Consider the following 24,763-nt stretch of genomic DNA (forward strand, 5'->3'; position numbering starts at 1 on the left):
GTCCCAGGCTACAAGCTCAACCATCCAAGGACAGAACAACCTATTCAATTAGTCTCTCTATTGGTCAGCTTGTGACACATTTCCCTGCCATGAGCCAGTAGGCAGTTCCCCATATGCAGTAACCAGTAATGGGTTATTTGAGGGCTCCTTGTGAGTTATAGTCTAATAAAGAATTAGCGCACACAATGCAATAAAAACACTCACTCTCCCACTCCAGAGGAAAACATAACCAGTCACTTACCTTTGTCCAGCCAGGGATGAACAGGGCAAGGCTTACCACAGTCTTCTCAAAGACCATTATCAGCAAGTAGAGGATGCACTGGCCAATCCAGGCAGCAGCTTGTGGAGGGTCACCTGGAAAAGTAAGTTAAATTTAGCCTATAGAACAGGAGTAGAAAACCACAAAGAGAAATATCAGAGTACCCTAATGTAAAACAATATGGACTGATAACAGGAGTTAAGGAGACTAGCACAGGAGGAGAAGGGGGAAGTGTGTGTACAGTGCCTCAACATCCCAGCTTGTACGCGTATCTCTGACCCCTCCTAGAAAGGATGCTAATCTGCTTGGGTGCTGCAATGATCCAGGTGGAGGACTAGAGGGGAGATAATTCTTCTGACAGCTACTGGAGGTCTTCCTTCGTGGCAAGCTGTAGGAGCTTACGGTTTTGGAGCAGAAAGTTGGTGCTTTCTTCAGACAGGAAATTAAAAATGACTCTGGTCTCTTTTCAGAATGTTTTCGATTGAAAACTGAGCACTATTCACACTCCGGTCAAACAATTTCTTCCAACACGCACTGCTTTACATGTCATCAAATTTCATCTGTCTTGCCCCATCTAAGTTTAGCGAGGTCCTCTGTCCTCTTTAGTTTAAGAGAATCTAAACAACTGTGCCAGTGGCAAGTTTTGCCACCTCTTCCTATCCTTTTCCAAGCTATTGGGAACAAATTATATATGGGCCCAGAAGCAGACTAACAGGATAAATTCCATGGCTTGTGTTTTTCAGGAGGTCAGACCAGAGCCAGTGGTCTCTTCTGGCCTTAAAATCTTTTAAGCGCTGGTCCTAGTACTGATCTTGGATACAATGCACTGCTACGTTGATAACAGATCATTTATTCCTATTCTGTGCTGGGATAACTCCATCCATGTCTGAAATGCAGCCCCTTCCGGTGTGAGCTGTCAAATATGCGGTCACATGCTACATCAGGCGGCAAGCTTAGAACACGGCCTCCAACTGTACATTCACGGGGAGATTTAGGCAGCACCTGGGATTTCCCCCACATTGAATCTGAAAACGCCAGGGGTATCTGGTGATCTAAATGGTCACTGCCTTTTGGGTGATGCTGACAACTGGGGCCTAGTTTTCATAACTAGCACTCCATCCAAGATAGATTTCATTTTACATGGCGTGGATGTATCCGATATCCGTTAGCTGCTGATGAGAGCGGACGGCTAGGGACGTAATACTGAAGGTCTGAGACACAGGGCCTCCATCATCCCAGGTTTTCAAGTAATCCAATCTGAAAATCAATGCTAGTTAAATATGGATGATAGGTACTTAAAGTGAAAATTAAAAGCATCTTTATTATTGTTCGCAACTATAATGGAACCATATCTATTACAGACAGTAGCGTCAGGCCTCAATAAACATCCTGCCAGCTGTTCATTATCTTCCTAGGCTCATTACAATCCGTCAGGGCTGCAAAATTGGGGTTGGCAATATCTGGCTCTCTTGAGACACAGGTCACATTTCCTCCTGACACTCAAATATTAAAGAGCCTCTGGTGGCATCTCTGTTTCCAGTACAGACCAGAGTCCAGAACCGCCGCTGTGCAGGAGAGTCGAAGCAAAGGTCCTCTGAAGCTGGAAGGTGATTCGAGGTTTGATCCAAATGGGTCAGGAGGTCTCTTCTCCTTCCCTTCTCATCAGAGCCCCCAGCCCTTGAGGGAATCCCTTGCTCACTTCACCCCCACCCACTGGGGACGTTTTCACATTCCGGACATCTCCGTTACGGTAGAGAACTCTCCTTGAGTACGCGTCAACTCCAAGAGTCACAAGGGAAGCAATCTAGATCTCTTTCCCCAGCAGACTGGTAGCAAAATAGCACATGCAACCTATTAGTAAGAGGCCAGGGCCAGCTCACGTTCATATTGTGAAGGGTGATTCTGTAAACATGAGGCGGGTCAGACAATACCAGGGCTGTTTCGGCTGGGGATGAACTAAGGGCCTTTGTCAAGCTGACACCTTGCAGGAGCAGTAAGAGAGAAGCACTGAAATGTTTGACCAACGTGTCTGATGCCTCCAAGGCCGAGGAAACATGTCTGAGAGCCAAGGCCTACTAAGCCTGCTACACACTTTTAGGCGAGCGTCACAGATCTATAGCCCCCAGTGCTAAAGGCAACTGGCAACAGAAACACACTGAAATGTTTGACTGACTGATACAAACCAGCACGCCTGTGGGTTCTGGTGTTATTACAATGAACTCTAATCAAGCCAGCACAGGAATTCTGGCTGGCTAAGAACCTGGAGTGGCAAAGGCATCACCTCAGTAGTTCCCTTCGCTATAACTTTTGGAAGGAAGGGAGAAGGGGAAAAGCCAAGAATGGATGACTGCAGATGGGAACTGGGTAAGGCAGGCTGCTGAAATGGGAAAAGGTGGGTGTGTCATGGCAACAGGGACCATGAAGAGGCAAGAGGAGGAAGAGGCAAAGGTAGCAGGACAGGGAAGAAGGGGAGAAGAGAGAACAGAAAAGGCAAGAGGCTTGGGAGGAAATAAGGCCAAGAGGAGGAGAAGTGTGGGAGGAGTAAAAGGGACCCAAGCCAGTCAGCATGGACATTACCTTACAGCAGCTGAAGTCTTGAACAGTGTGTGCACGAGCTAGTTGGGGAGAAGCTTCCTGGTGGTAGTTGGGGCTGGGAGAAGCTGCTCTCCTTGCTGGCTTTGGAAGAGGGTTTCAGTATTTCAAGAGCAGCGCAGATCCAACAGACTCATCAGAACCAAGGGGCTGGGTTTTGCCCATTCCTTGACTTGGGTTTGGTTTTTTGTTATGTACTGACATCTGAGACATTCCCACACAATTCCTTGCATCTGAAGCCTTGGCAGATAATGCTATTCTAGTCCAAAGCCCAAGCATAGACAAAATAGATCCATCACTTCCCTTCTGCCTTTGAACTTGGCTTTCTCTTTTGTTCAGGGCACTCTCAGATGATGTGCACTGACCCCAGAATTGAGGCTGGATCTTGAAACCACAGCAGCCTTCACAAGCCCCCAGCTGCCTGCCCGTTACACTCCACAGCTGACACGGTACTTGGTTGCATCTGCAACCATTTAGCAATGCTCATCTGGAGATCAGATGCTTCATCCTGTGGATGGCTACAACTTTTACAGGCTACCTGTGTGAGGCTGGCAGACCGGGTGCCAGCTCTTGCCAAGACTTTAGGCCTCAGTTGAGTACTGAGGATTTCATTGCTGGAAAGCAGTTCAGCCCACCAGTGCATTAGTATGGTTAAGATGAGTATTGGACTTCTAACAGTGTGTTTAGACTTTATGAAATGCTTGTATGTTGCTACATGTATTAATCCTACTTATAATGTCTATATCCTAGGGCTATTTAAGGCAATACTTCAGTGTTGGCTGTATATAGCTGTAACATGTTTGTTCTGAACTATGTAACTCTCCAAACAAGAAAAATGTTTACCCAGTGCAAAGTGCTAAATCCCTATGAGAGGTATTACCTCTGGCCCATCTGGAAGGGCTATCAAAACTAAATAGGCCATTTAGGGACATCACAATGCAAAGATTTTATTAATTGTCCCTGCACACCCATGAAGAGGCTACCTGCAAAAAGACTCATCCCACCAGCTTGAATTACGGAAGGAGGAAATAAAAATAGCTGACAAGACAAGTTTTCAGCTCTTTGGGTGTTTGGACTCTGAGAGCTTGAGCTACAAAACAGCAGTGGGGGTCAACCTGGGTGGGCCCTAAAGGATACTCAGAGCTGACAGATTGCTACAACTCTGTCACCGTTTGGAACCATAGACTGTAACTCATTTGTGACTATATGTTTGCCTGCTTTAACCTGTAAATAACTCGCTCATTTCTTTTTCCTAGTTAATAAATCCTTAGTTTACTATAGGATTGGCTACAAATATTGTCTTTGGCATAAGCTCTGAGGTACAACTGACCTGGGGTTAAAGTGACTGGTTTCTTGGGACCGGAAACAACCCAAATATTTTATAGAATCATAGAAGTATGGGACTGGAAGGGACCTCCCGAGAGATCATCTAGTCCAGTCCCCTGCACTCAAGACAGGACGATGTAATAATTAAACCATTCCTGACAGGTGTTTGTCTAACCTGTTCTTAAAATCCTCCAATGACTGAAATTCCATAACCTCCCTAGGCAATTTGTTCCAATACTTAATCACCCTGACAGTTAGGCAGTTTTTTTAATGTCCAACCTAAACCTCCCTTGGTGCAATTTAAGCCCATTGCTTCTTGTCCTATTCTAGGAGGTTAATGAGAACAATTTCTCTCACTCCTCCTTGTAACAATCTTCAATGTACTTGAAAACTGTTATCCTGTCCGCCCTCAGTCTTCTCTTCTCCAGACTAAAGAAACCCAGTTTTTTCAATCTCTCCTCATCGCTCGTTTTCCAGATCTCGAAACCATTTTGTGATGTTTGGTGCACAGCAAACAACTATCACTAAGCACAGCTTGCCTGCGTGGCAAGACAGATGGGCATGCCCAAGGGGACTGCCTGTGACTCTACGGTAAGGCTCAGAGTGCTTCAGGAGTTCCCATTTGTTATTGGGTTGGTGAAATCTAATTGTAGAACACACCACCAGTTTGTCTGCCCTGAGGCTGGCCCTCACAGTTGTGAACTACTCCAGACAGCGTGACTGTCTGCTCACTCTTTCCCTACTGTCCAGCAGGAGTCTGACCAGGTCAGTGCAATACCACAGATTGTTATCTTACCACAAGTGACCGTCTTTTCTTTAAATGTAGCTGGTGCCAAGCAGCTTCACAATCTACATTTCATCTTTACTAGCAAGGACAGTAAAGTCACCTCAGTCCCTGGAAAAATCACAGAGCAGGTCCTCAAGGAATCAATTCTGAAGCACTTAGAAGAGAGGAAAGCGATCAGGACAGTCAGCATGGATTCACCTACAGAAAGTCATGCCTGACTAACCTAACTGCCTTCTATGACGAGATAACTGGCTCTGTGGATGAGGGGAAAGCAGTGGACGTGTTGTTCCTTGACTTTAGCAAAGCTTTTGACATGGTCTCCCACAGTATTCTTGCCAGTAAGTTAAAGAAGTATGGGCTGGATGAATGGACGATAAGGTGGATAGAAAGCTGGCTAGATTGTTGGGCTCAACGGGTAGTGATCAATGGCTCCATGTCTAGTTGGCAGCCGGTATCAAGTGGAGTGCCCCAAGGGTCGGTCCTCAGGCCGGTTTTGTTCAATATCTTCATTAATGATCTGGAGGATGGTGTGGATTGCATCCTCAGCAAGTTTGCAGATGACACTAAACTGGGAGGAGAGGTAGATACGCTGGAGGGTAGGGATAGGATACAGAGGGACCTAGATAAATTAGAGGATTGGGCCAAAAGAAATCTGATGAGGTTCAACAAGGACAACTGCAGAGTCCTGCACTTAAGACGGAAGAATCCCATACACCGCTACAGACTAGGGACCGAATGGCTCGGCAGCAGTTCTGCAGAATAGGACCTAGGGGTTACAGTGGACGAGAAGCTGGATATGAGTCAACAGTGTGCCCTTGTTGCCAAGAAGGCCAATGGCATTTTGGGATGTATAAGTAGGGGCATTGCCAGCAGAACGTGATCATTCCCCTCTATTTGACATTGGTGAGGCCTCATCTGGAGTACTGTGTCCAGTTTTGGGCCCCACACTACAAGAAGGATGTGGAAAAATTGGAAAAAGTGTCCAGCGGAGGGCAACAAAAATGATTAGGGGACTGAAACACATGACTTATGAGGAGAGTCTGAGGGAACTGGGATTGTTTAGTCTGCGGAAGAGAAGAATGAGGGGGGATTTGATAGCTGCTTTCAACTACCTGAAAGGGGGTTCCAAAGAGGATGGATCTAGACTGTTCTCAGTGGTAGCAGATGACAGAATGAGGAGTAATGGTCTCAAGTTGCAGTGGGGGAGGTTTAGGTTGGATATTAGGAAAAACTTTTTCACTAGGAGGGTGGTGAAACACTGGAATGCGTTACCTAGGGAGGTGGTGGAATCTCCTTCCTTAGAAGTTTTTAAGGTCAGGCTTGACAAAGTCCTGGCTGGAATGATTTAACTGGGGATTGGTCCTGCTTTGAGCAGGGGGTTGGACTAGATGACCTCCTGAGGTCCCTTCCAACCCTGATATTCTATGATTCTATGACAGGAAAAGAAGTGTTATTTACTCCTTCTCGTAACATAAGAGCTGTGGGGCTCACCAAATGAAATTAATAGGCAGCAGGTTTAAAACAAACAAAGAAAAGGAAGTATTTCTTCACACAACGCAGTGGCAACCTGTGGAACTCTTTGCCAGAGGATGTTGTGAAGGACAAGACAATAACAGGGTTCAAAAAAGAACTAGATAAACTCATGGAGGATAGGTCCATCAATGGCTATTAGCCAGGATGGGCAAGGATGGTGTCCCTAGCCTCTGTTTGCAAGAAGTTGGGAATGGGAGACAGGAGATGGATCACTTGATCATTACCTGTTCGGTTCATTTCCCCTGGGGCACCTGGCATTAGCCACTGTCGGAAGACAGGATACTGGGCTAGATGGACCTTTGGTCTGACCCAGTATGGTTGTTCTTAAGGCAGGTTGGAGTAACAGCCAACCTAAAACTTTGCCCAAAACTCAAACCAAATTCCAGCCTTTTCCTGGCTTTGAAATCTGCTCAGGTTTTTCCTCCCTCATGTTCCATTTGAAAAATTCAGCTAGCTGTTCTTCATGATTTTCTTGTTTGCCAAGCCTATTTATAAAGAAGGCCTTGTCACTCTAAGAGCACTTTATCTCCGTACCTGCGGGAGAGCGATCAAAATACAAATTCAGCATTATGAATTTGTTGCATAGTACTTTCTAGATGCACTGTACAAAGCTGGGTTGAAAGAAAGGAAACTTAAACCCAAATATCTTCAGCAGCAGCAGAAGCAAAACCATACTGGCCAGGTTGGGGTTTGTATAGATTTGTTTTTAAGCCTTACTATCTCACTATCTTACAATCACTGTGACCACCTCAAAGACATTAGTCTTTCATCCTTTAACACACCCCGGAGGCAGGGTAGTGTCCACATTTTACAGATGAATTGAGGCACAGAATAGATTCGGCGACTTCTCCAAAGTCACACAGGAAATCTGGGGCATATTCACAGACGTGTGATGCTGGCAGACCAGGTGCCAGCTCATGCCAGAGTCCCAGGCCAATTCCCGTGTTCATTAATATAGATCAAAGTGATGGTTAAATGTAAAAAGGGTATTTGGTGTTTAAACTTCATGAAAACTGGTGGGATGTTACTTGCATTGTTTTCACTTATCTGTATCCTGTTATAACATAGGAGCAAACATTCACATTGTGTTTATTCCTGTAACTAAATAACCCATGAAAGGAGAAAGAAGCCTTGTAGAATGCAAATGAAGAACTTTAACAGAAAAGTGCTAATTTCAAGGAAAGTGGCCATTTTGGTCAATGATCAGAGGTCAAAGGCTCAAAATGCATTCCTCACTTTCTATCATCAAAGTGAAAGGCCACATGGGTAGTGACACTGCCAGCTTGTTTTCTGTGAGAAGCTCCTTGAATCCATACTTATAAAGATCTTACACTTCTGAAGTGTTTGGACTCTTCCAAGGAAGTGTACCAGATGCAACATGGAGATAACCAGAGACAATCTGGGTACCCAGAAAAAACTTTTGGGAAACTGGCATTATTACATCACTGCCACCATTTGGAATTAAACCTGTGCATATATTTTACCTGCTTTCATCTCTCAATAACTCTCATTTCCTTTTGTTAGCTAAATCAACCTTAAGTTAGTTTACTATAGATTTGGCCACCACTGTTGTCTTTGGTGTAAGATCTAGAGTATCAATTGATTTGGGGTAAGTGACTGGTCTTTTGGGACTAGAAGCGACCTAAATGTGATGTGATTTTGGGTGCAAGTGACCATTTTATCACAAAGTCCAGTTTGTCTGGGTGGCAAGATAGATTGGAGAATCTAAGGGGACTGTCTGTAACTCTATGGTAAGACTGGCATAGTGATCCAGGAGTTCACATTTTCACTGCCTTGGTGAAGTCTAATTACAGAACACACCACCAGGCTTGGGCATCTGCCCTGTTTTCCGACAGGCCGTCCTGAGGTAGGCACTCACAGTCGTGAGCCACTCCAGACAGCATGACACCCAGAAATTGTACCCCGATCTTGCATGTCGAAGTCCTAATACAAACAATGCATTGGACAGGGCCCAACTGCAGTCAGGGTCCCATTGTGCTGTACTGCCTAGTCTCTTCCTCAAAGCGCTTATACCCTGTCGAGTCACCAAGTAGAAGAACTTGCCCAAGGTCAGTGACAGAGGAAGGAATAGAATCCAGCTCTCCCAAATCCCAGATTCATTGCTCTACCCACTGAACCACACTACCTCTCCATCCATCCCCTCTCGTGAAAGTCCTTAAGAGGCAGAGATAAGGAAATTTAGCTACAGATTCAGTCACCACAGGGAAACATATGGTCCCAGAGAATGGATGCTAGTTTTATCCCCCCTCAAAAGCTTCCAGCTATCACTGCAGAACAAAACAGTCTGATATGGTACTTGAATGGGCGGACTGCAGAGCCACACAGAAATTGGGGAAGTCATTTTCCTTCATGTAGAAGAGGAAGAGAATAAGGCGGAGACCAGACTAAGCCTTGTGTTTACTTTGAGGCTGCCTAAACTCTTTAACTAGAGCTGTGCAAAACTCAGCTAGTTTGAGCCACGTGGCCTTGCAAACCTGCTCTTCACTTTGGCATTTCTGAGAGAAACAAACAGATCCAAAAAAACCTCAAAGCAAAACCCAGCAGTCACACTGGAAACAGACAGCACTGCACCTTTTGGTTATGTTGCGATATCAGACACTGGCCTGGACTCCCGAAACTTTCAATAAGCCGGGCCAGAGTTTAAATCAGGCAAGTTTTGCCTGGTTCAGGGTTTCCACTGTGGATGCCTCAAGTCTCTAGCCCGGTGATCTCAATGCAACACTGCCGGCATGGTTACCCTTTACGTGGTTATTCTCCATCACATACCGACTGCACAAGTCAACAGAAGAGCTGTCAAAGAGGCACAGACCCCACTACTGAGATGTTCCAAGCAACAGGTGGGGCTGTTTTGTCCCTTCTCTTCTATGTTCTTCATTTTATTTTCAAAACTGAGGAAAAAAGTTTTAATGCAACAGAGGAAGAATCGGTTCTTCAGCATAAAGAAGTTTCAGGGTTAGACAAGCGTTTGTTTTTATCCTCTGCCCAGAGGCTCTGGGGGTTTTGGAGTTGTGCTTCACAGGAGTTTGGTCTCCTAGGAACAAGAGGCTGCTCAGTGCCAAAATATCTCATTGGCCTGGGGTAAATGTCAAACTGTTTTATGGTTTTTCTTAAGTGGCTGCATGGCTGACTGGCTCTGTCAATGGAATTTAGATCTTCTCATTTTCAGCCGTGAGCTCAAATCTAGCCCGGGGAAGCAATCAGCTGAAGTGATCAGGTGGCCACTGGGCTGCTAGGTGGGGTGACTTGGTCGTCCGAGTCCTATTCGGCAAGGAAGAGTGCCAATACTACAAGAATCATTAAACGGGCATAACAGAACCCCTTCTTTTCTCCTGATCTACAGTGCCACACATTGTGATGGATCTCACCTCTCAGACAACTGGGTCCCAAACTACTCAGGCTTTACAGACTGGCACCCAACACCTTCCTAAGCACACACAGGAGACTCTAGGCACTTAGTTCAGAGCCACGGGTCATTGAGAGCAGATCGTTTTAATCAATGGGCAAGATGCTGCATTCTGCTTTAGCTAAAGGCTCCAGATGCTTTTCACATAGAACACGTTATAATCAGACCTTGAGATTCCACAGCCACGGAAACAGTGCAGCCTCCAAGTTGAACTATAGATGGGGTGGGGAGGAGGGATGGGCGAAATGCACTATATGCCACAGTTGATACCTGAGAATCTAGGAGAAACAATGGATCCATTACAACCCCTAAGATTGCAAGGAACGGTGGCAAACTCAGGATATACACAGAGTGCCCTCATCCCCAGTCACACCTGATTCAGTCTGATCCTATCGGAGCTTACATTACACAGTTCCCTACCTTTGTCGGCCTCGGAGAGTGCAAGCTACAGCATTTGTGTCAGACTACAGGGAAATCTAGATCGCAGCACGTCATTCATATAGCATGGATACTGCTGGGAAAGCCGCCTCCTCTCTCCTGCACACACAAATTCAATAGCAAGGCTGGAACAATGCAGAATCTCACACCTACTGGCCACTGGCAGATGCAAAAAAGTCTTAATAGTGCCAACAGCAAATGGTTAACACTCATGTGTCAAACTTAATGAGTAGATAAATCGTTTCGCAGAAGAATACGAAGAGTGAACAGTAAATCCACTCACTGTGGGGTCTGGGCAGGAAGCTTTTGTGCTGTCAGCTTTTGAGACTTCTTAGTGAGCCAAGAAATCCCCCAAGTGAGTCTTCTTACCCACTTCCACAAGAGCCTGTAGGCTGGTCAACTCCTCATTGAGATCAATACTGATCGGTCCAACAAAATCAGCATGGACACTTTGTATCTGTGACCATCAACGGGAGGAGAGAGAGTGAGCCACAGGGGATCCTCAGACCCATGCACTGCTCCCTCAGAGACAGGCCCAGACAGGCCTCCTCGCAAGTCCCATAAAGCCAGACTCGCCTCCTGGAGACACTGGAAAGAGGTGATCATCTGACCTGAGCAAACATTAAATTCCAATCCTGTGTATAAAAGGCTTCAAAGATATTCTTGCACTGTAGCTAGCAAGTGTTAGAAGAAAGCATACACCATCTTCTCTGCTGTAGCCCCCTGAGTCTTCACTCGCGTCTCTCCATGGTACAGGAATGTCCTCCTCCTCATGTCTCATGTGTTCCAGCTGTGCTGGGGGTGAGAGCCTCCCGGTAGCTTGCAGAGCTTGAATGCCTCATGAGCAGCGCTGCTTTCTCTCACTCCAAGCCATTACCACACAACAGAATTACTTTTAATCCATGTGGCTTCTACTGCACTGAGCTGTCAGCAAACCCCGTACATCCCTGTCTGATAGCTTTATTTGCTGCCTTTATGAAGCCATATGTGAACTGAGCATATACAAAAGGGTTAACTGCAAACCCAATAGCTATATAGAAGCCAGAAGGCAAATGGAAATTGAGAGGGTGATGGTTTGAATACTCTAGAGTAGCGTAGAAAGAGATACCTTTAAATGCAAACGTACTTCCAGCAGAATTATTACTGTAACATTTAATTGAACACAACATGGATGGAGAGCGCTGGCTTGTCAGCTCTGGAGAAGAACATCTTATTTAACCACAGGATCAAGGGCAGCAACGTACAAGCCTCTCGCATAGGCTGCCTCAATGCAACTCATACCCAAGGCGCAGGTGCCACCTGTCAGAGCAGATTTTCATCACCCTTAGCATCTGGCAAGACTGCCAACAAGGGTGCCAGGCAGGCCCAATCCAACATGAATATGGATAGAGTCTGAGGCCCGATTTCAGTGGGCACTGGATCACACTGAGATTGGGCAGGGCCCTTGATCCATTGCTCCAGTTCAGATCCCTCTCTCGAACCATTGGTAACTGAACTGAGAAAAGAGCTGTACTTCAGTTTTCATATCGTACAACTGCAGGAGTTAATACCAGTTTAAGTCCCATGCATTACAGTGATTCTCCAGTGCCCTGCGCCTTGTGGAGGCATCTGCACCCAGGCACAGTGGGTGCCTGCAAATGCAGAATTCCAGTTTCACACCCGCTTTGCCCAGGTGGAAATGCTGCCAGGAGGGGCAAGGCAGTGAGAGATCAGGCCTTTGGTAGTGTTGGACTATTAGGGTTTCCCCCCCCCCCCACTCACTTTCCTCCACATACAGGAGTAGTGAGCTAGAATGCAAAGTCAGCCCCCTTCCCCACAGCATCTGGATATTTTTGGTAAGATTTAAGCACTAACAGACAGCTCTCCCTTGGCTGCCCAGGACGTGGGAACACTTGTTATGGAAATATTGTATAAATACCATGACAACAGGCCCAAAAGCATCCCACACAGGTCCTCAGTTAAACTCAACAGCTGGCACGGAGCATGCTCTCCTACAACTAACTTTGACCAGCCGAATTCAATAGGGTTCTGACCAGAATGTCTTTACATCTCCAGCCAGCAAACTGACCGAATCATCATGCTTAGAACCTCTAGAGTCACTGGAACTACAGGTTCATATCCCAGAAATATCCACTCAAGCCCTCCTTCCTGGAGAGGAAACTGAAGGGCATCTATAGGAGGGGGATGAGGATAAACAGGTGAGAAGGGATGTAAAAAATATTTTCAAACGAAATTGATACGCAACGTACTAACTTACACCTTGAGCACGGCACTTATTCATTGTTCCCTCTCCCCAGTTCTTTGTTAGCACATTGTCTATTTGAGACTATGCTCTTTGAGGTAGGAACCATGATTTCGTGCAAGTCTGAGGCGCCCGGCACAGCATGGCTCCCTATTGCTTGCAAACCCCTGATCGCCCACTTCATTTTAAGTGATCTCCCACAGCATGCATGGGTTCCTTATGCTTAACAATTTGTCCCAACTTGTATTTAGCTCAGGCGAGGTCTACACTAAAAAAGTTAAGAAAAATCCACACCCTTGGGCAATGTAGTTAAGCTGACCTAAGCCCAGGTGTCGACAGCACTAGCTCTACGGAAGAATTGTTCTTTTGACCTAACTCCTGCTTCTTGGGGAGATGGATTAACCACAGCAATGGGAGAACCCCATCCTGTCGCTGCAGGGAGTGTCTACACTGCAGCGCTACCGTGGCAGCATTTCTAGTGAAAACAGAGCTTCAAACACTCTGGTTACCTTCCCCAAGCCTGAAGAAGGCTGAGGTTTTAGCACTAGGCATGGAGAGGACAGGATGTACTTCAACGATATTCCAGGGGGAAACCACAACCGGAATTTGGACAGGACAGGTTGGAGAGAAGGTTGGACAGGTGCTCCTTATGGTGTTGCTTCTCCGTGGAAGAGGAGTGCAGCTGCAGCAATCTGTTTCACTTTACACAAAGCAAGAGCAGCTCTTAAGGATCCAGCAATTTCCCAATAAAGCCCGCAATCCACTGAAATTTGATCCCCAATGTCTCGGGTCATTGTTAGAAGATTTTAGTCCCCTAAGAGTTGTTATTTTCCAAAAGCATGGAGGAGCCAGGAACAGCTAACACAAAAATCAGGCAAGCCAGACAATAGATGGCACCTAGCTGTTCTCCCGGTTAGCCAACTGGCATTCTTCCTCCTAAGCAAAGAAGACTTTGCTCTAGCTGGGCTTAATTTTAAAAAGCAGCTTCTGCTCCCTCCTCCATGCCTGAAGCTGAACAGAAAACACAGGAAGTTTTCACCCATATTAACAAAGCTTTAACTAATCTTAAGAACATAAGAATGGCCATACTGGGATCAGACCAATGGTCCATCTAACCTAGCATCCTGTCTTCCGACAGTGGCCAGTGCCAGGTGCTTCAGAGAGAATGGACAGAACAGGTCATCATCAAGTGATCCATCCCCTGTCACCCATTCCCACCTTCTGGAAAACAGAGACTAGGGACTCGTCAGAATCTTGCAGAGGATTAATGAAGTTTCTTTATAAAGTTTTAACCTCTCTCTCCAGAAGCGTGGCTTGAACTACCAAAACAAGTCGCTCTTTTGCTGTGAAAGCCGTGGATCTTTTTATTAATTTCAGAACCAAATATGTTATAAAGTTTCTCCCCAGTGATGTCGTGCCAAGATCTCAGAGCAAGCCAAACACTGAATAAAGCCTCAATACCCCTATTGGCTCAAGGTCTCTCTCTAGAGAGTGCCCCAATATGAAAAAAATTTGGTAGAGAGGTTGAGCGACTGGTTCAAAGTAACAATGGCAGGACTGGGAGAACAGAACTCCGGCACCCTGGCTTAGTTACCATTAGACAACCTCCAGTCCGGTTTGGAAGCTACAATAATGCTGACAAGTTTGGTGCAGAATCTGGAATCAAGCCAGGGATACGGATTCTTCCCCTACTTTTCTACCATCACACCAGACTCCCACTTGCGGTCTCCAAGAAATTCAAGTGTTTCCCTTGAAGAGCCAAGCACTCACATAGAACTTCACACAGGGGAGAAAATACATTTTCAGTTTAAAATACCAAGAAAGTTTAAAGCATTTGTTTCTCTTATATACACAAGAACGTCACTCTGCCCCTCCGTGCCCCAACCATCCAGGCCACGTCAAAGTACTGCCACTTCTTGGTCTAGTTAGTACATCTAAGATCCATCCTTCTTTCTCCCTACAGACCCCCCCCCAAAAACCACCACCCACCATCCTTTCATCCAGGGTCACATCCCCCAGCCAGATGGCTTCAGCCTCCTCCTTTTTGGCCCTCTAACCACTCATCTGTCAATTGACACAAAAAGACAGCAACCAAGTTTCATTCTTGCCCAGATGACCCTCCCCACTTTGAATTGTTCCACCAAATCAAAGATCAGGCTTCTTGTCTTCAAGGCCCTGCATAATTCTTCGGCCATTTTGTCCTTTGCTTCTCCAGCAGCTACCTCCAAACCTCCCATGCCACTGCCTAGGCAAGAAGTGCCCTGCCTTAGGAAGTTCACAGCACTGCTATACTCTCTCCATGCAAATCCCTCTGGAAGACCTAACTCTCCACAACGTCTGAGGAGAGTGATCTGGGCAAGAATGTAACTTGGCCGCTACCTCTGTGTGTCAATTGGAAGGGCGAAGATGAGTGGTTAGAGGTCCAAAAAGGAGGAGGTTGCAGCCATCTGGCTGGGAACCGTGACCCCAGATGAAAGGTTTTTATGTTGTAGGGAAGAAGGATGGATATTAGATGCACTAACTAGCTACAAGAGGCACAACTGCAGAGTAATCTGGGATTGTGTTTACAAAAGCATGGGCTCTCTAACACAGCTTCCATAAAGAAGGTTGCATTGAGACATACAAATCCCACACTTTACCCCCACCTATGCCTGTTTTTCTAACCGACATCAGATGCTTCTGAAAACTTACACACGTTTCAGGAAGAATCATGACTAAACAAGTCCGTTTAAACTAGCTCTCTCTTGGTTTCTATCGGAAGGAACCTAACCTTGCAGGATTAGTTTATTTGTACAGCACTTTCAAGATGTGAAGCACTAAACAAGGGACTGATCCAAAGTTCAAGTCAATGGGAGTCTTTACACTGATTTCACTTTGGATCAAACTCTAATTGCTTAGATTACCAGATGAAAAGCAATGGGGGGGGGGGCGAAAGGAGTCAATCCTGTTTTCATTAAAGTATCCCCAATAATTAAACCTTTAGGGGGTGGGAAAGTGAGAATGTAGCTTTTACTGATGGAATGGTTCAGGAACAGAAGGAATTCTGTAGGACATGCTGAAGTTTCAGTGGGTCTTTAAGATCACAAAAAAACCCCAATCTTTTCAAAGCAGTAGGGAAGAATTATTTTTTGGTCTTCCTCCTCCGAAAGACAGAAGTACTGTACTCCCTTAACTTCATCTTCTATTTAGAAAGACAAGTGCTACCCTCTAGTGGAAATGTTTAAAAAAACCAGGCTCACAGATCCCAAAGCAGGGGATGAAATAAAGGAAGGATGATGGTAGAATCTCAGAACTTCAAGCTTAATATCAGGAATACACTAAGAATTTCTGAACCCATGATCTAGAAATAGAGTTTTGGGGCTGGATTCTATTCTTTAGGACCTATGCAACCCCAAATGGATGAGACTGCTGGCTGGGCATTTCCAGCTAAGGATCCTTGATTCAAAACACTTCCTCCATCCAAGTGCAAAGCAATCTTGAGTAGTCAACATTTAGAATGTGCTGAAAAGGCTTACGTATTCTCCTAGCGAGGCAGGTTGAATGGGTGCCTCATCAATGAGTTGGAGAGTGAAATTTTTACTTTTGCTGAGTAGGAAAAGTTTGTGGATACTGATCTATTTGTTACCTAATGATTTCATGACATTTTTAATATGAAAGCTAATCTCTAGCACAGGGATTCTCAAACTAGGGGTCAGGACCCCTCAGAGAGTCACGAGTTTATTACCTGGGGAGGGTGGGGGGGGAGGGTCGCGAGTTGTCAGCCTCTACCCCAGACCCCACTTTGCCTCCAGTATTTATAATGGTGTTAAATATATAAAAAAGTGTTTTTAATTTATTGGGGGGCGGGGGTTGCAGTCAGAGGTTTCTTATGTTGAAGGGGTCACCAGTACAAAAGTTTGAGAAACACTGCTATGACTGACAGGTATCTCTGAGAATTAACTATTCATCTGAATCATAGAATCATAGAACTGGAAGGGACCTCGAGAGGTCATCTAGTCCAGACCCCTGCACTCAAGGCAGGACTAAGTATTATATCTAAGTATTAAAGTATCTTCCTTGAATGCACCCAGTGTTAGTTCCATTAGCCTGAATCTTCCAGTAAACATCAGAAGCGTGAACTTGCTGTGTCTTTTGTGCAAAGAGGATATAGAAATATTGGAGGGAAAGGAAGAGGATCGGGTTGTCCTACACCTACCATACTCTCCAAAGGCTAGGCATGGGTACTTCCGATGCTCCACAAGCCAGGAGACAACCTTCACACCGAACCAGATCAGCAGCATCCCCAGTGTGGCATCGAGGATGAAATTCATTAGGTAGCTAAGAGAGGGGGGAGAAAACACCCTGTGTAACACTTGAAGATTCAGGCTCAGCTGGGTTCTTAGCTCCCAGGGAATCAGAATAGATTCTGATAGATACTTTGGAAATCCCCATTCAGATAAGACAAGCTTCATTATATTCAGCAGTCCCAATTCTCCTTCCCTGTATATTGGTGAGACAATGAAATAACTCCATTAAAGCCAACAGTGCTGTTGGCATAGAATCTATATAAGTGAGAAGCCACAAATGAAAGGAGAATTGGGTCCAATGCCTCCCCTGTTCCCCTGCACCTCCCTCTCCTCCCACAACTCATCTGTAAAGTTCTAAGAAGATTCTGTTCATGATATATTACAGGATCAAATTAGCCTGAAAATATCTTCTATGGCATTTAGGAAATCAGTATCCAGTTTTGATTTATTGTATAGTCATGAACGGTGTGAGATTTTCTTTTCAGAACCCCAAAGAGTGCCTTGAGATAAAGCCCAATTAATGAATATTTCAATATCTAATCTTTCCATCTTTTAATCTATAACCACCTTGGGAACACTTTAGCAAATCTTCCCTCCCCATACACACTGGCTTATCACTGCACTGTTACTCAGTGTTAAGAGTAATTCTCTGGGATTTCAGTAGCCTCATACATGTTTTAAAGTTGCACATGTGCTTAAGTTTTTTAGAGGATTGGGGCCTAGGCTTTGTATATTTTCTGCCACAGAGTCCATGGACAAAGCCTTGAGACACGAAGTTACCTTGTTCAGGGCTCAGATTACAAGGATGTAAGTATTTCTATAGTCCCTAACATTAGGGTTATCAACTGTCTAATCACACAAACTCAAACACCCTGCCCCTTCCCTAAGGACCCCCCTTCTCCAAGGCCCTGCCTCGCTCACTCCATCCCCTCTTCCCTCCGTCTCGCTTTCCCCCACACTCACTCACTTTCACTGGGCTGGGGCAGGGGGTTGGGTTACGGGAGGGGGTGCAGGCTCTGGGCTGGGGCCGAGGGGTTCCAAGTGTGGCAGGGGGCTGAGCCTGGGGCAGAAGGTTGGGGTGCAACCTCTGGGAGGGAGTTTGGGTACATGAGGGGGCTCAGGGCTGGGGCCAGGAGTTGGGGTGCAGGAGGAAGTGTGGGGGTGTGGGCTCTGGGAGGGAGTTTGGGTGCAGGAGGGGACTCTGGGCTGGGGTGCAGAGGGGGTAAGGGGTGCAGGCTCTGGCTGGGCAGCACTTACCTCGGGTGGCTTCTGGTTGGCGGTGTAGCGTGGCTAAGGCAGGCTCCCTGCTTGCCCTGGCCTTGCGTGGCTCGCGGAAGCAGCCAGCCAATGGGAACTGCGGGGACGGTGCTTGTAGGCAGGGGCAGCATGTGGAGACCCCCTGCCCCCACCAGGGGCCGCGGGGCATGCTGGCTGCTTCCCGGAGCCGCTGGGCCTAGGGCATGCAGAGAGCCTGCCTTAGCCCCGCTGCACCGCCAGACTTTAAGCGGGCTAAAATCACCCGGACTGGCTTCAGTAACCTCCGGGAGATAGAGCCCAATTCCAGGAGACTCCCAGCGAAGCGGGAGGGTTGGCAACCCTACCGAACATTAACATATATGTTAAGGAAGTGGGGGGAACAGAGCTCTGCTGCGTTTTTTTGTTTAAATTATAAAGAATCACAGACTTTGCAAACAGATACTCTATTAGAATCGTAGGTTCAACTCTGGGCCAACACCATTTAAAGAGATACTACCAATTTTTTTCTGAGGCAAGTGTTTTTTGTTTTTGTTTTTTTAAAGGCTATAGCTGGGTTTTCAGAGATTCTAAAGCCAGACGGGACCATTGCGATCGTCTCGTCTGACCTCCCGTATACCAAAGGCCAGAGAAGTTTCCAAGAATTCTAATGGAGTTAGTCAAAACCACTGAGGGGGAGTTAAGTCTAGTATGAATAAAGGATTTGTGGTAAAAGAAAGGCAAACTCTTTCTTTTGATTTACACCCCTCCCCCAGCCTTCTACAACAGTGTGAATGCAAATGCTAGTGCAGGAGAGCCAGAAAGTGACACTGAATGAAAATCAGATGGAAAAACAAGAGTAACAGATTTCAACACACCTTTACGGCTTTAATAGTATGAAGTACTAATAGCACAGGTAAAGGCAGACATTTTAAACTAGGATTCTCCTCTATAAGGCCTGATTTCAGAACGTCAGACGTGCAACAGACAATTACACATTTAGCTTGCATATGTGCCAAATGCAATTACAATGTGCAAATACATTATCCATCAATATGTATATGGCACTTTACTCTGAGACCTATGGATACTGTACAAGGACTGGAAAGACCTTCCCTCTCCTGCCCCAGACAGGTCACGCAGCAAGTCAGTGTCAGAGCTGGCAACAGAGCCCCTATCTCCAGAATCTCAGCCACTGGACAGCACTGCCTCCCAGACAACTGCATCGGCACTCCAGGAGCGCAGCTGCCCGTTCATTTTTGCACTTCCAGTAGAGTGCCAGATACTCTGGATGCCCCAGATGCCTCCACCCAGATGAGAAACACAGACTGGTAGATCGGAATGAACAGCATTCAGAGGATCTAAGTCAGTGTCTGTTTCTATAGTAGAGACAATAGATGCAAGTGCATTTAGATTCCTCCAGTCCCAACTAGAGGACATTAATGCAAGTGTAACACCGATAGACCCTGGGCGTCGGTGGGAAGGATCGAACCTGGGACCTCTGGAGCTTAGTGCATAAGCCTCTACCTCATGAGCTAAAAGCCAACCAGCTGTTAGCTAAGGCTGTAGAGCAGACTCATTAATCTCTAAGTGGTCTCGGTGCCACTAGATGGGACAGAACACCACACCCGGAAGGTGTGTGGGTTACACAAGCACACTGCTATACTCACAGAGAGCAGGGATCTTCTGCAGTATGACCCGACAGGAAAACATTAGCAAAATGGATGAAGAGGGCACCTATTGCTTGCTTGGAGGTATCATAAAACCTGAAAAGAATAGATGCAACAACCTTTCCTATAGCAGCAGTAGAGTATTAGCTGGCACACGAATCACACTTGCGAAGGTGGGGACCTCAGATCAAGCCTGGCACAAGGAGCTTTTGTAATCCACAGGTGGGATTCCCAGAAGCCCTCACTGAAGTAAATGGGAGCAGAGGTAGGCCGGTGCCGAGTGCTTTTGAAAAACCCACCCCCACAAGGAGCAGCATGTGCGACTCATGGATTTACACCATTACCAAACATTCACTTCAGAGAGTTCACTGGACATGAGCCCCCAGCACATTGAATGCAGCATTAGTGAGGGCGCTATTAGGAAACAGGGTGGGGATGGGGCATGAGCATTCAGCCTACATAAGCCCATTCAGCCTGAGACTGCCAGCAAGAAGGAAGTCAGCGCCAACTGTGATGGTGGTTTTCTCATTTGTATACTGGGAACGGGACCGAATCACCAACTTTGTTCAGAGCCCATGTAAGATGACATGAGACTGTGAAATCTTTTGGTTACTACTGATCTGGGCCGGATTTCAGCTGGTATCTTAGTGATGAGAGGTTCTCCTGCACGGCCATGAGGCCATTCAGTCCTTGATATTAGACCTGCTTATACAGCTCTTAGCTACAAATGCACAGGTGTAACAGGCTTCTTAACTTGGCTCTCACTGCAGCGTAAGGAACGGTATGTTGGGAACTGCATAAAGCTTTCTGGAGCTAATGAGTTGTTAGTGAGCTGGTAATGCCTGGAGACTTCTCAACTAACAGTAAAAGGTACTAAACAGGGCCAAATATGCCGCGGCATCGAGGATTACAGTAGTGCAGTCAATTTCATCCATACTGTGATGGGGACTTTATAGGAAGTAACATCACCGAGAATTTCAGTCTGTTCACGGTTTCCATATTGAACATTTAGGAACAGGAAGGACCTAGAAGCCCATTAATTATCAGAGTAAACATAAAAAGCCATTCGGAGAGACAGAATCTATTCCCCTTAGTTCAGAGCTTTTAAAAAAAGCTATTTCTCACCATATCCTCCAGGGACGCCTCTCTTCTTTTGGTTCCTGAAAGCGCTTTACTGTAAAGACAGACAATTAAAGGGCGGAATTACAAGGAAATGAGACCCTACTGTATAATTGGACTAAGCAGCAAGATTAAAAGGAGGTTGATTAAGACAAACCCTGATATTTCTTTAGAGTCTGTTTTGCCTCTGTTATACTCAGCCCAAGACACACCAAGGCCTTCTCTAGCCTAGGATAAAAGGGTTATCCATACATTTAAGCAACCTAGTGTAGACTTTAACAAATGCGACAATGGTCACATGAGAACCATGGGGAGAGCCTAGAGCAGGGGTGGGCAAACTATGGCCCGGGGGCCACATCCGGCCCTTCAGATGTTTTAATCCGGCCCTCAAGCTCCCGCTGGGAAGCAGAGTCCAGGGGTTTCCCTGCTCCGGCGCTCCAGCCAGGGAACAGGGTCAGGGGCTTGCCCTGCTCCATGCATGCTGTGGCTCCACGCAGCTCCCAGAAACAGTGGCATGCCCCCCCTCCGGCTCCTACACTTTGGGGCAGGGGCAGCATGCAGAGCCCCCTGGCTGCCCCCAGCGCTGCCTCCGCAGCTCCCATTGGCCATGAATCGCGGCCAATGGCAACTGCGAGGGCGACGCCTGTGGATGGGGTAGCACGCAGAGCTGCCTGGCAGTGCCTCCGTGTAGGAGCCGAGGGGGGACATGCCGCTGCTTCTGGGAGCTGCTTGAGGTAAGCGCCACCTGGACCCTGCACCCTTGACCCCCTCTCGTGCCCCGACCCCCTGCCCCAGCCTTCATCCCCCTCCCGCCCTCCAAACCTTGGTCCCAGCCCAGAGCACCCTCCCGCACCCCCAACCTCTCATCCCGCACCCCCACCCAGAGCCGCACCCCAACCCCCAATTTCATGAGCATTCATGGCCCGCCATACAATTTCCATACCCAGATGTGGCCCTCAGGTCAAAAAGTTTACCCACCCCTGGCCTAGAGTCTACCATTTAGATTTGGCCAAGCCGGGAGACTCAGAGCCAAGCCACAGGATCCAGTTGAGCTTTGCAAGCTGGAGCATGAGCAGAGACACGAGAACTGATGATACACCTATAAAACTACCAGACAGTTAACACCAGAAATATGCTCACCAGCTTGGCTCAGGCTCTACCACTCTTGGAGTCAGGCATGCCGCTGGCCCCAGGTGCGTGCTGTTATTAGCTTGCCTACTTTTAAACACAGCACTGCAATTTCAAGGATATGAAGGATGTGAGCGCAGTATTTCTTGCCACAAAAAACGGGACATTAGCAGACAACCCTACAGTGGCAGCTGGCTGCACTGGGTTACCTCGGACGTCTAGGAGTTTATCAGTCTAATCTGAGCTATAGAACTTCTGATTCCCATTCCTAGCTCCTGGTAGTCTCTTTAAGCCTCAGAGATGGTGACCGGATTACCACTGTTACCCTATTAAGTTCCTAAATGTCAGCTAAAGATGGTTTCTAATTGGGAGTGAGAAAAATGATTCAGAAGAGAGACAGACACCTGGCCCACTCCAAAATGAAGTGAATTTTAGCACTATAAATCTCCAAAAAAATGGAAAGTAACGTTTTAAAGCTACAAGCTTGATTTAAGTCATGGGAGCCATCATCAATATGTTATCCAACACGTGCATAATAGGAGTTAACAAATGGTTGACTGCGACTGAGCATGCAGCATGTACAGTGCAGCCAAGTTCATCTTGATAAGAACAATTTCGTTTTTACGTCTCCCAAGTCTGAAAGCGGAGGGGTTTGTATTTAAAACACGTCACTGCCGCAGGACGGAAGCGACATCCTGGACCAAACCAGGGGCATGGCAGAACAGCTCCTGAAGGCCAATAACCATCAAGCTGGGGTTACTAAAATCAGCGCAGAGAAGCATTTACAATCGGTGGGAGCCAAACTTAAGTGAAGACACTCCCACAGCTAGGTCGATGTAAGGCAGCTTACATCGACCTAACCATGTAGTGTAGACCAGGCCCAAGAGCATGTTCAACCTGTCGGTCCACTTGTGAGATAGGTATCCACATCCTGTTTTAAAGAGAGGAAATTAAATCAGAGAGCTTAAGTGACTGGCCCCAGGTCACACCAGTAGTCAGTGTCAGAGCTAGGAATATACTGAATTTCTCCAGACTCCCAGCCTGGTATTGTAACCCCTTGCCAACAGTCCTTCTCTCATGTATAAACAAAGGCCGCAAAGATACACAGATTCTCACTTGAGACTCTCCTGGAAAAGGGAACTAGGTTAAGGGTGGAGTGGATGCAAGATGCAGTTGTAGTACAGATCAGCACTTGTCTGGGCACAGGTAATAGGATTTTGCGTTCATTTCAGAGAGTGCTCATGCACACAGACTACATCACTATGCTTCCCTTGTCAGCCCTGGAGGGAGAGGGAATTACATTAGCATAGGGAGAACCTGCGAAAGCAGCAGGATCAAAGAGAGATGGAGAAAGACTTCCTCAAATACAGATGGATGTTGCAGTTGAGAAGCTGATGTCCGTAGCTGTGCTAAGCTGGCTTCAAACGTGTTACCTCATCTGAGGTGCCTGCTTTCCATAAGGTGGTTCCACTCCAGAAGTGCCTCACACTCACGTACCCCCCAGCGACTGGAGTTTTGAGCCATCTACTTCAACTGCACACCAGAAGTTAGACAGACATACGTGTCTGTCTTCGGGCTGGCTGGCACATACTGCTCTTGTGCTTCCTCCCACAACTCCCAGAGGAGGAGGCCATTCTCAGTGATTTTCCTATTGATGAAGACTGAAAGTTACCGAACAACTGCAGAAATTCATTTCTAGCCCAGCCACTTATCACTGCTCCCATGTTTATCATCGGGGGGGGCTCTGTGCAGATACGTTCCAAGGTAGTAATGGGCTAGAGGCACGTTTGGACTGGAAAAGCTGTTTGTCAAGATTGTTTTGGCTTGTACTGTACATGGCAACACGAGCATTGTAAGGTGGTCTCAGAAAGGGCAAAGTCGATATCCCAAAGAGCTTACAGGAATTGTCCTAGTCCATGTTTGTGCAGTGCTTAGCAGAATGTGTTATGGCCCCTAGGTCCCAATACAAATGGTAACTACCTGACAATCTGAAAGCAGTGAGTATAGCATCAGATCCAAAAACTATGGCCTTCCAACTAAGTCATATGAATCAGGAAGTTTATTCTAAAGAGAAAGTCAGTAATTAAACACAGAAGTTGGTCTGATTTAGTTGGTGTTGGTCCTGCTTTGAGCAGGGGATTGGACTAGATGACCTCCTGAGGTCTCTTCCAACCTTTATCTTCTATGATTCTAAGATGGATCACAGCGGGCCGTTTGTTTTGAAAAGCTTTGCCAGCTTGGAGGGGGACCCCAACACAGTTATTTGGAGTCAGTGATTGTTTTCCTTCCAGGTCAGAAAGTTTCAGACACTACAACTACCAAAAAAAGTGTTGCCCCCCTCTCATCTCATTTCCCACGGGTGTACTCCAGCTGAGCCGTCAGTGATAGATTGATGGATAGTGCCATCTAGTGGGAGGTTGGATGATGCCATGTCACCAGGATACCAACACACGTGAGCATCAGTGAATAAGCGTGATGTATAATCCCATTAGAAGGTTTCAGAGTAACAGCCGTGTTAGTCTGTATTCGCAAAAAGAAAGGGAGTACTTGTGGCACCTTAGAGACTAACCAATTTATTTGAGCATGAGCTTTCGTGAGCTACAGCTCACTTCATCGGATGCTGTAGCTCACGAAAGCTCATGCTCAAATAAATTGGTTAGTCTCTAAGGTGCCAAAAGTAATCCCATTAGAGAAGATATTGCTAGGGGATATACGGTGAACTCTAA

The 24,763-nt window shown here is 46.5% G+C and overlaps 1 protein-coding gene across 1 annotated transcript in view; it reads right to left on the reverse strand.

Moving 5' to 3' along the window:
• Positions 1 to 24,763, reverse strand: part of LOC141987482 (store-operated calcium entry regulator STIMATE-like) — a 67,838-nt gene that overhangs the window by 14,546 nt on the left and 28,529 nt on the right. The window contains exons 2-5 of the mRNA XM_074952848.1: positions 20,916 to 20,964; positions 19,791 to 19,886; positions 16,797 to 16,918; positions 242 to 354 (exon numbers count right to left, since the gene is read on the reverse strand). Of these exons, the coding sequence (XP_074808949.1) occupies positions 242 to 354; positions 16,797 to 16,918; positions 19,791 to 19,886; positions 20,916 to 20,964 (380 nt within the window). The remainder of the gene's footprint in view (positions 1 to 241; positions 355 to 16,796; positions 16,919 to 19,790; positions 19,887 to 20,915; positions 20,965 to 24,763) is intronic.

This window comes from Natator depressus, chromosome 1 (assembly GCF_965152275.1).
Source record: "Natator depressus isolate rNatDep1 chromosome 1, rNatDep2.hap1, whole genome shotgun sequence".
Taxonomy (NCBI): domain Eukaryota; kingdom Metazoa; phylum Chordata; order Testudines; family Cheloniidae; genus Natator; species Natator depressus.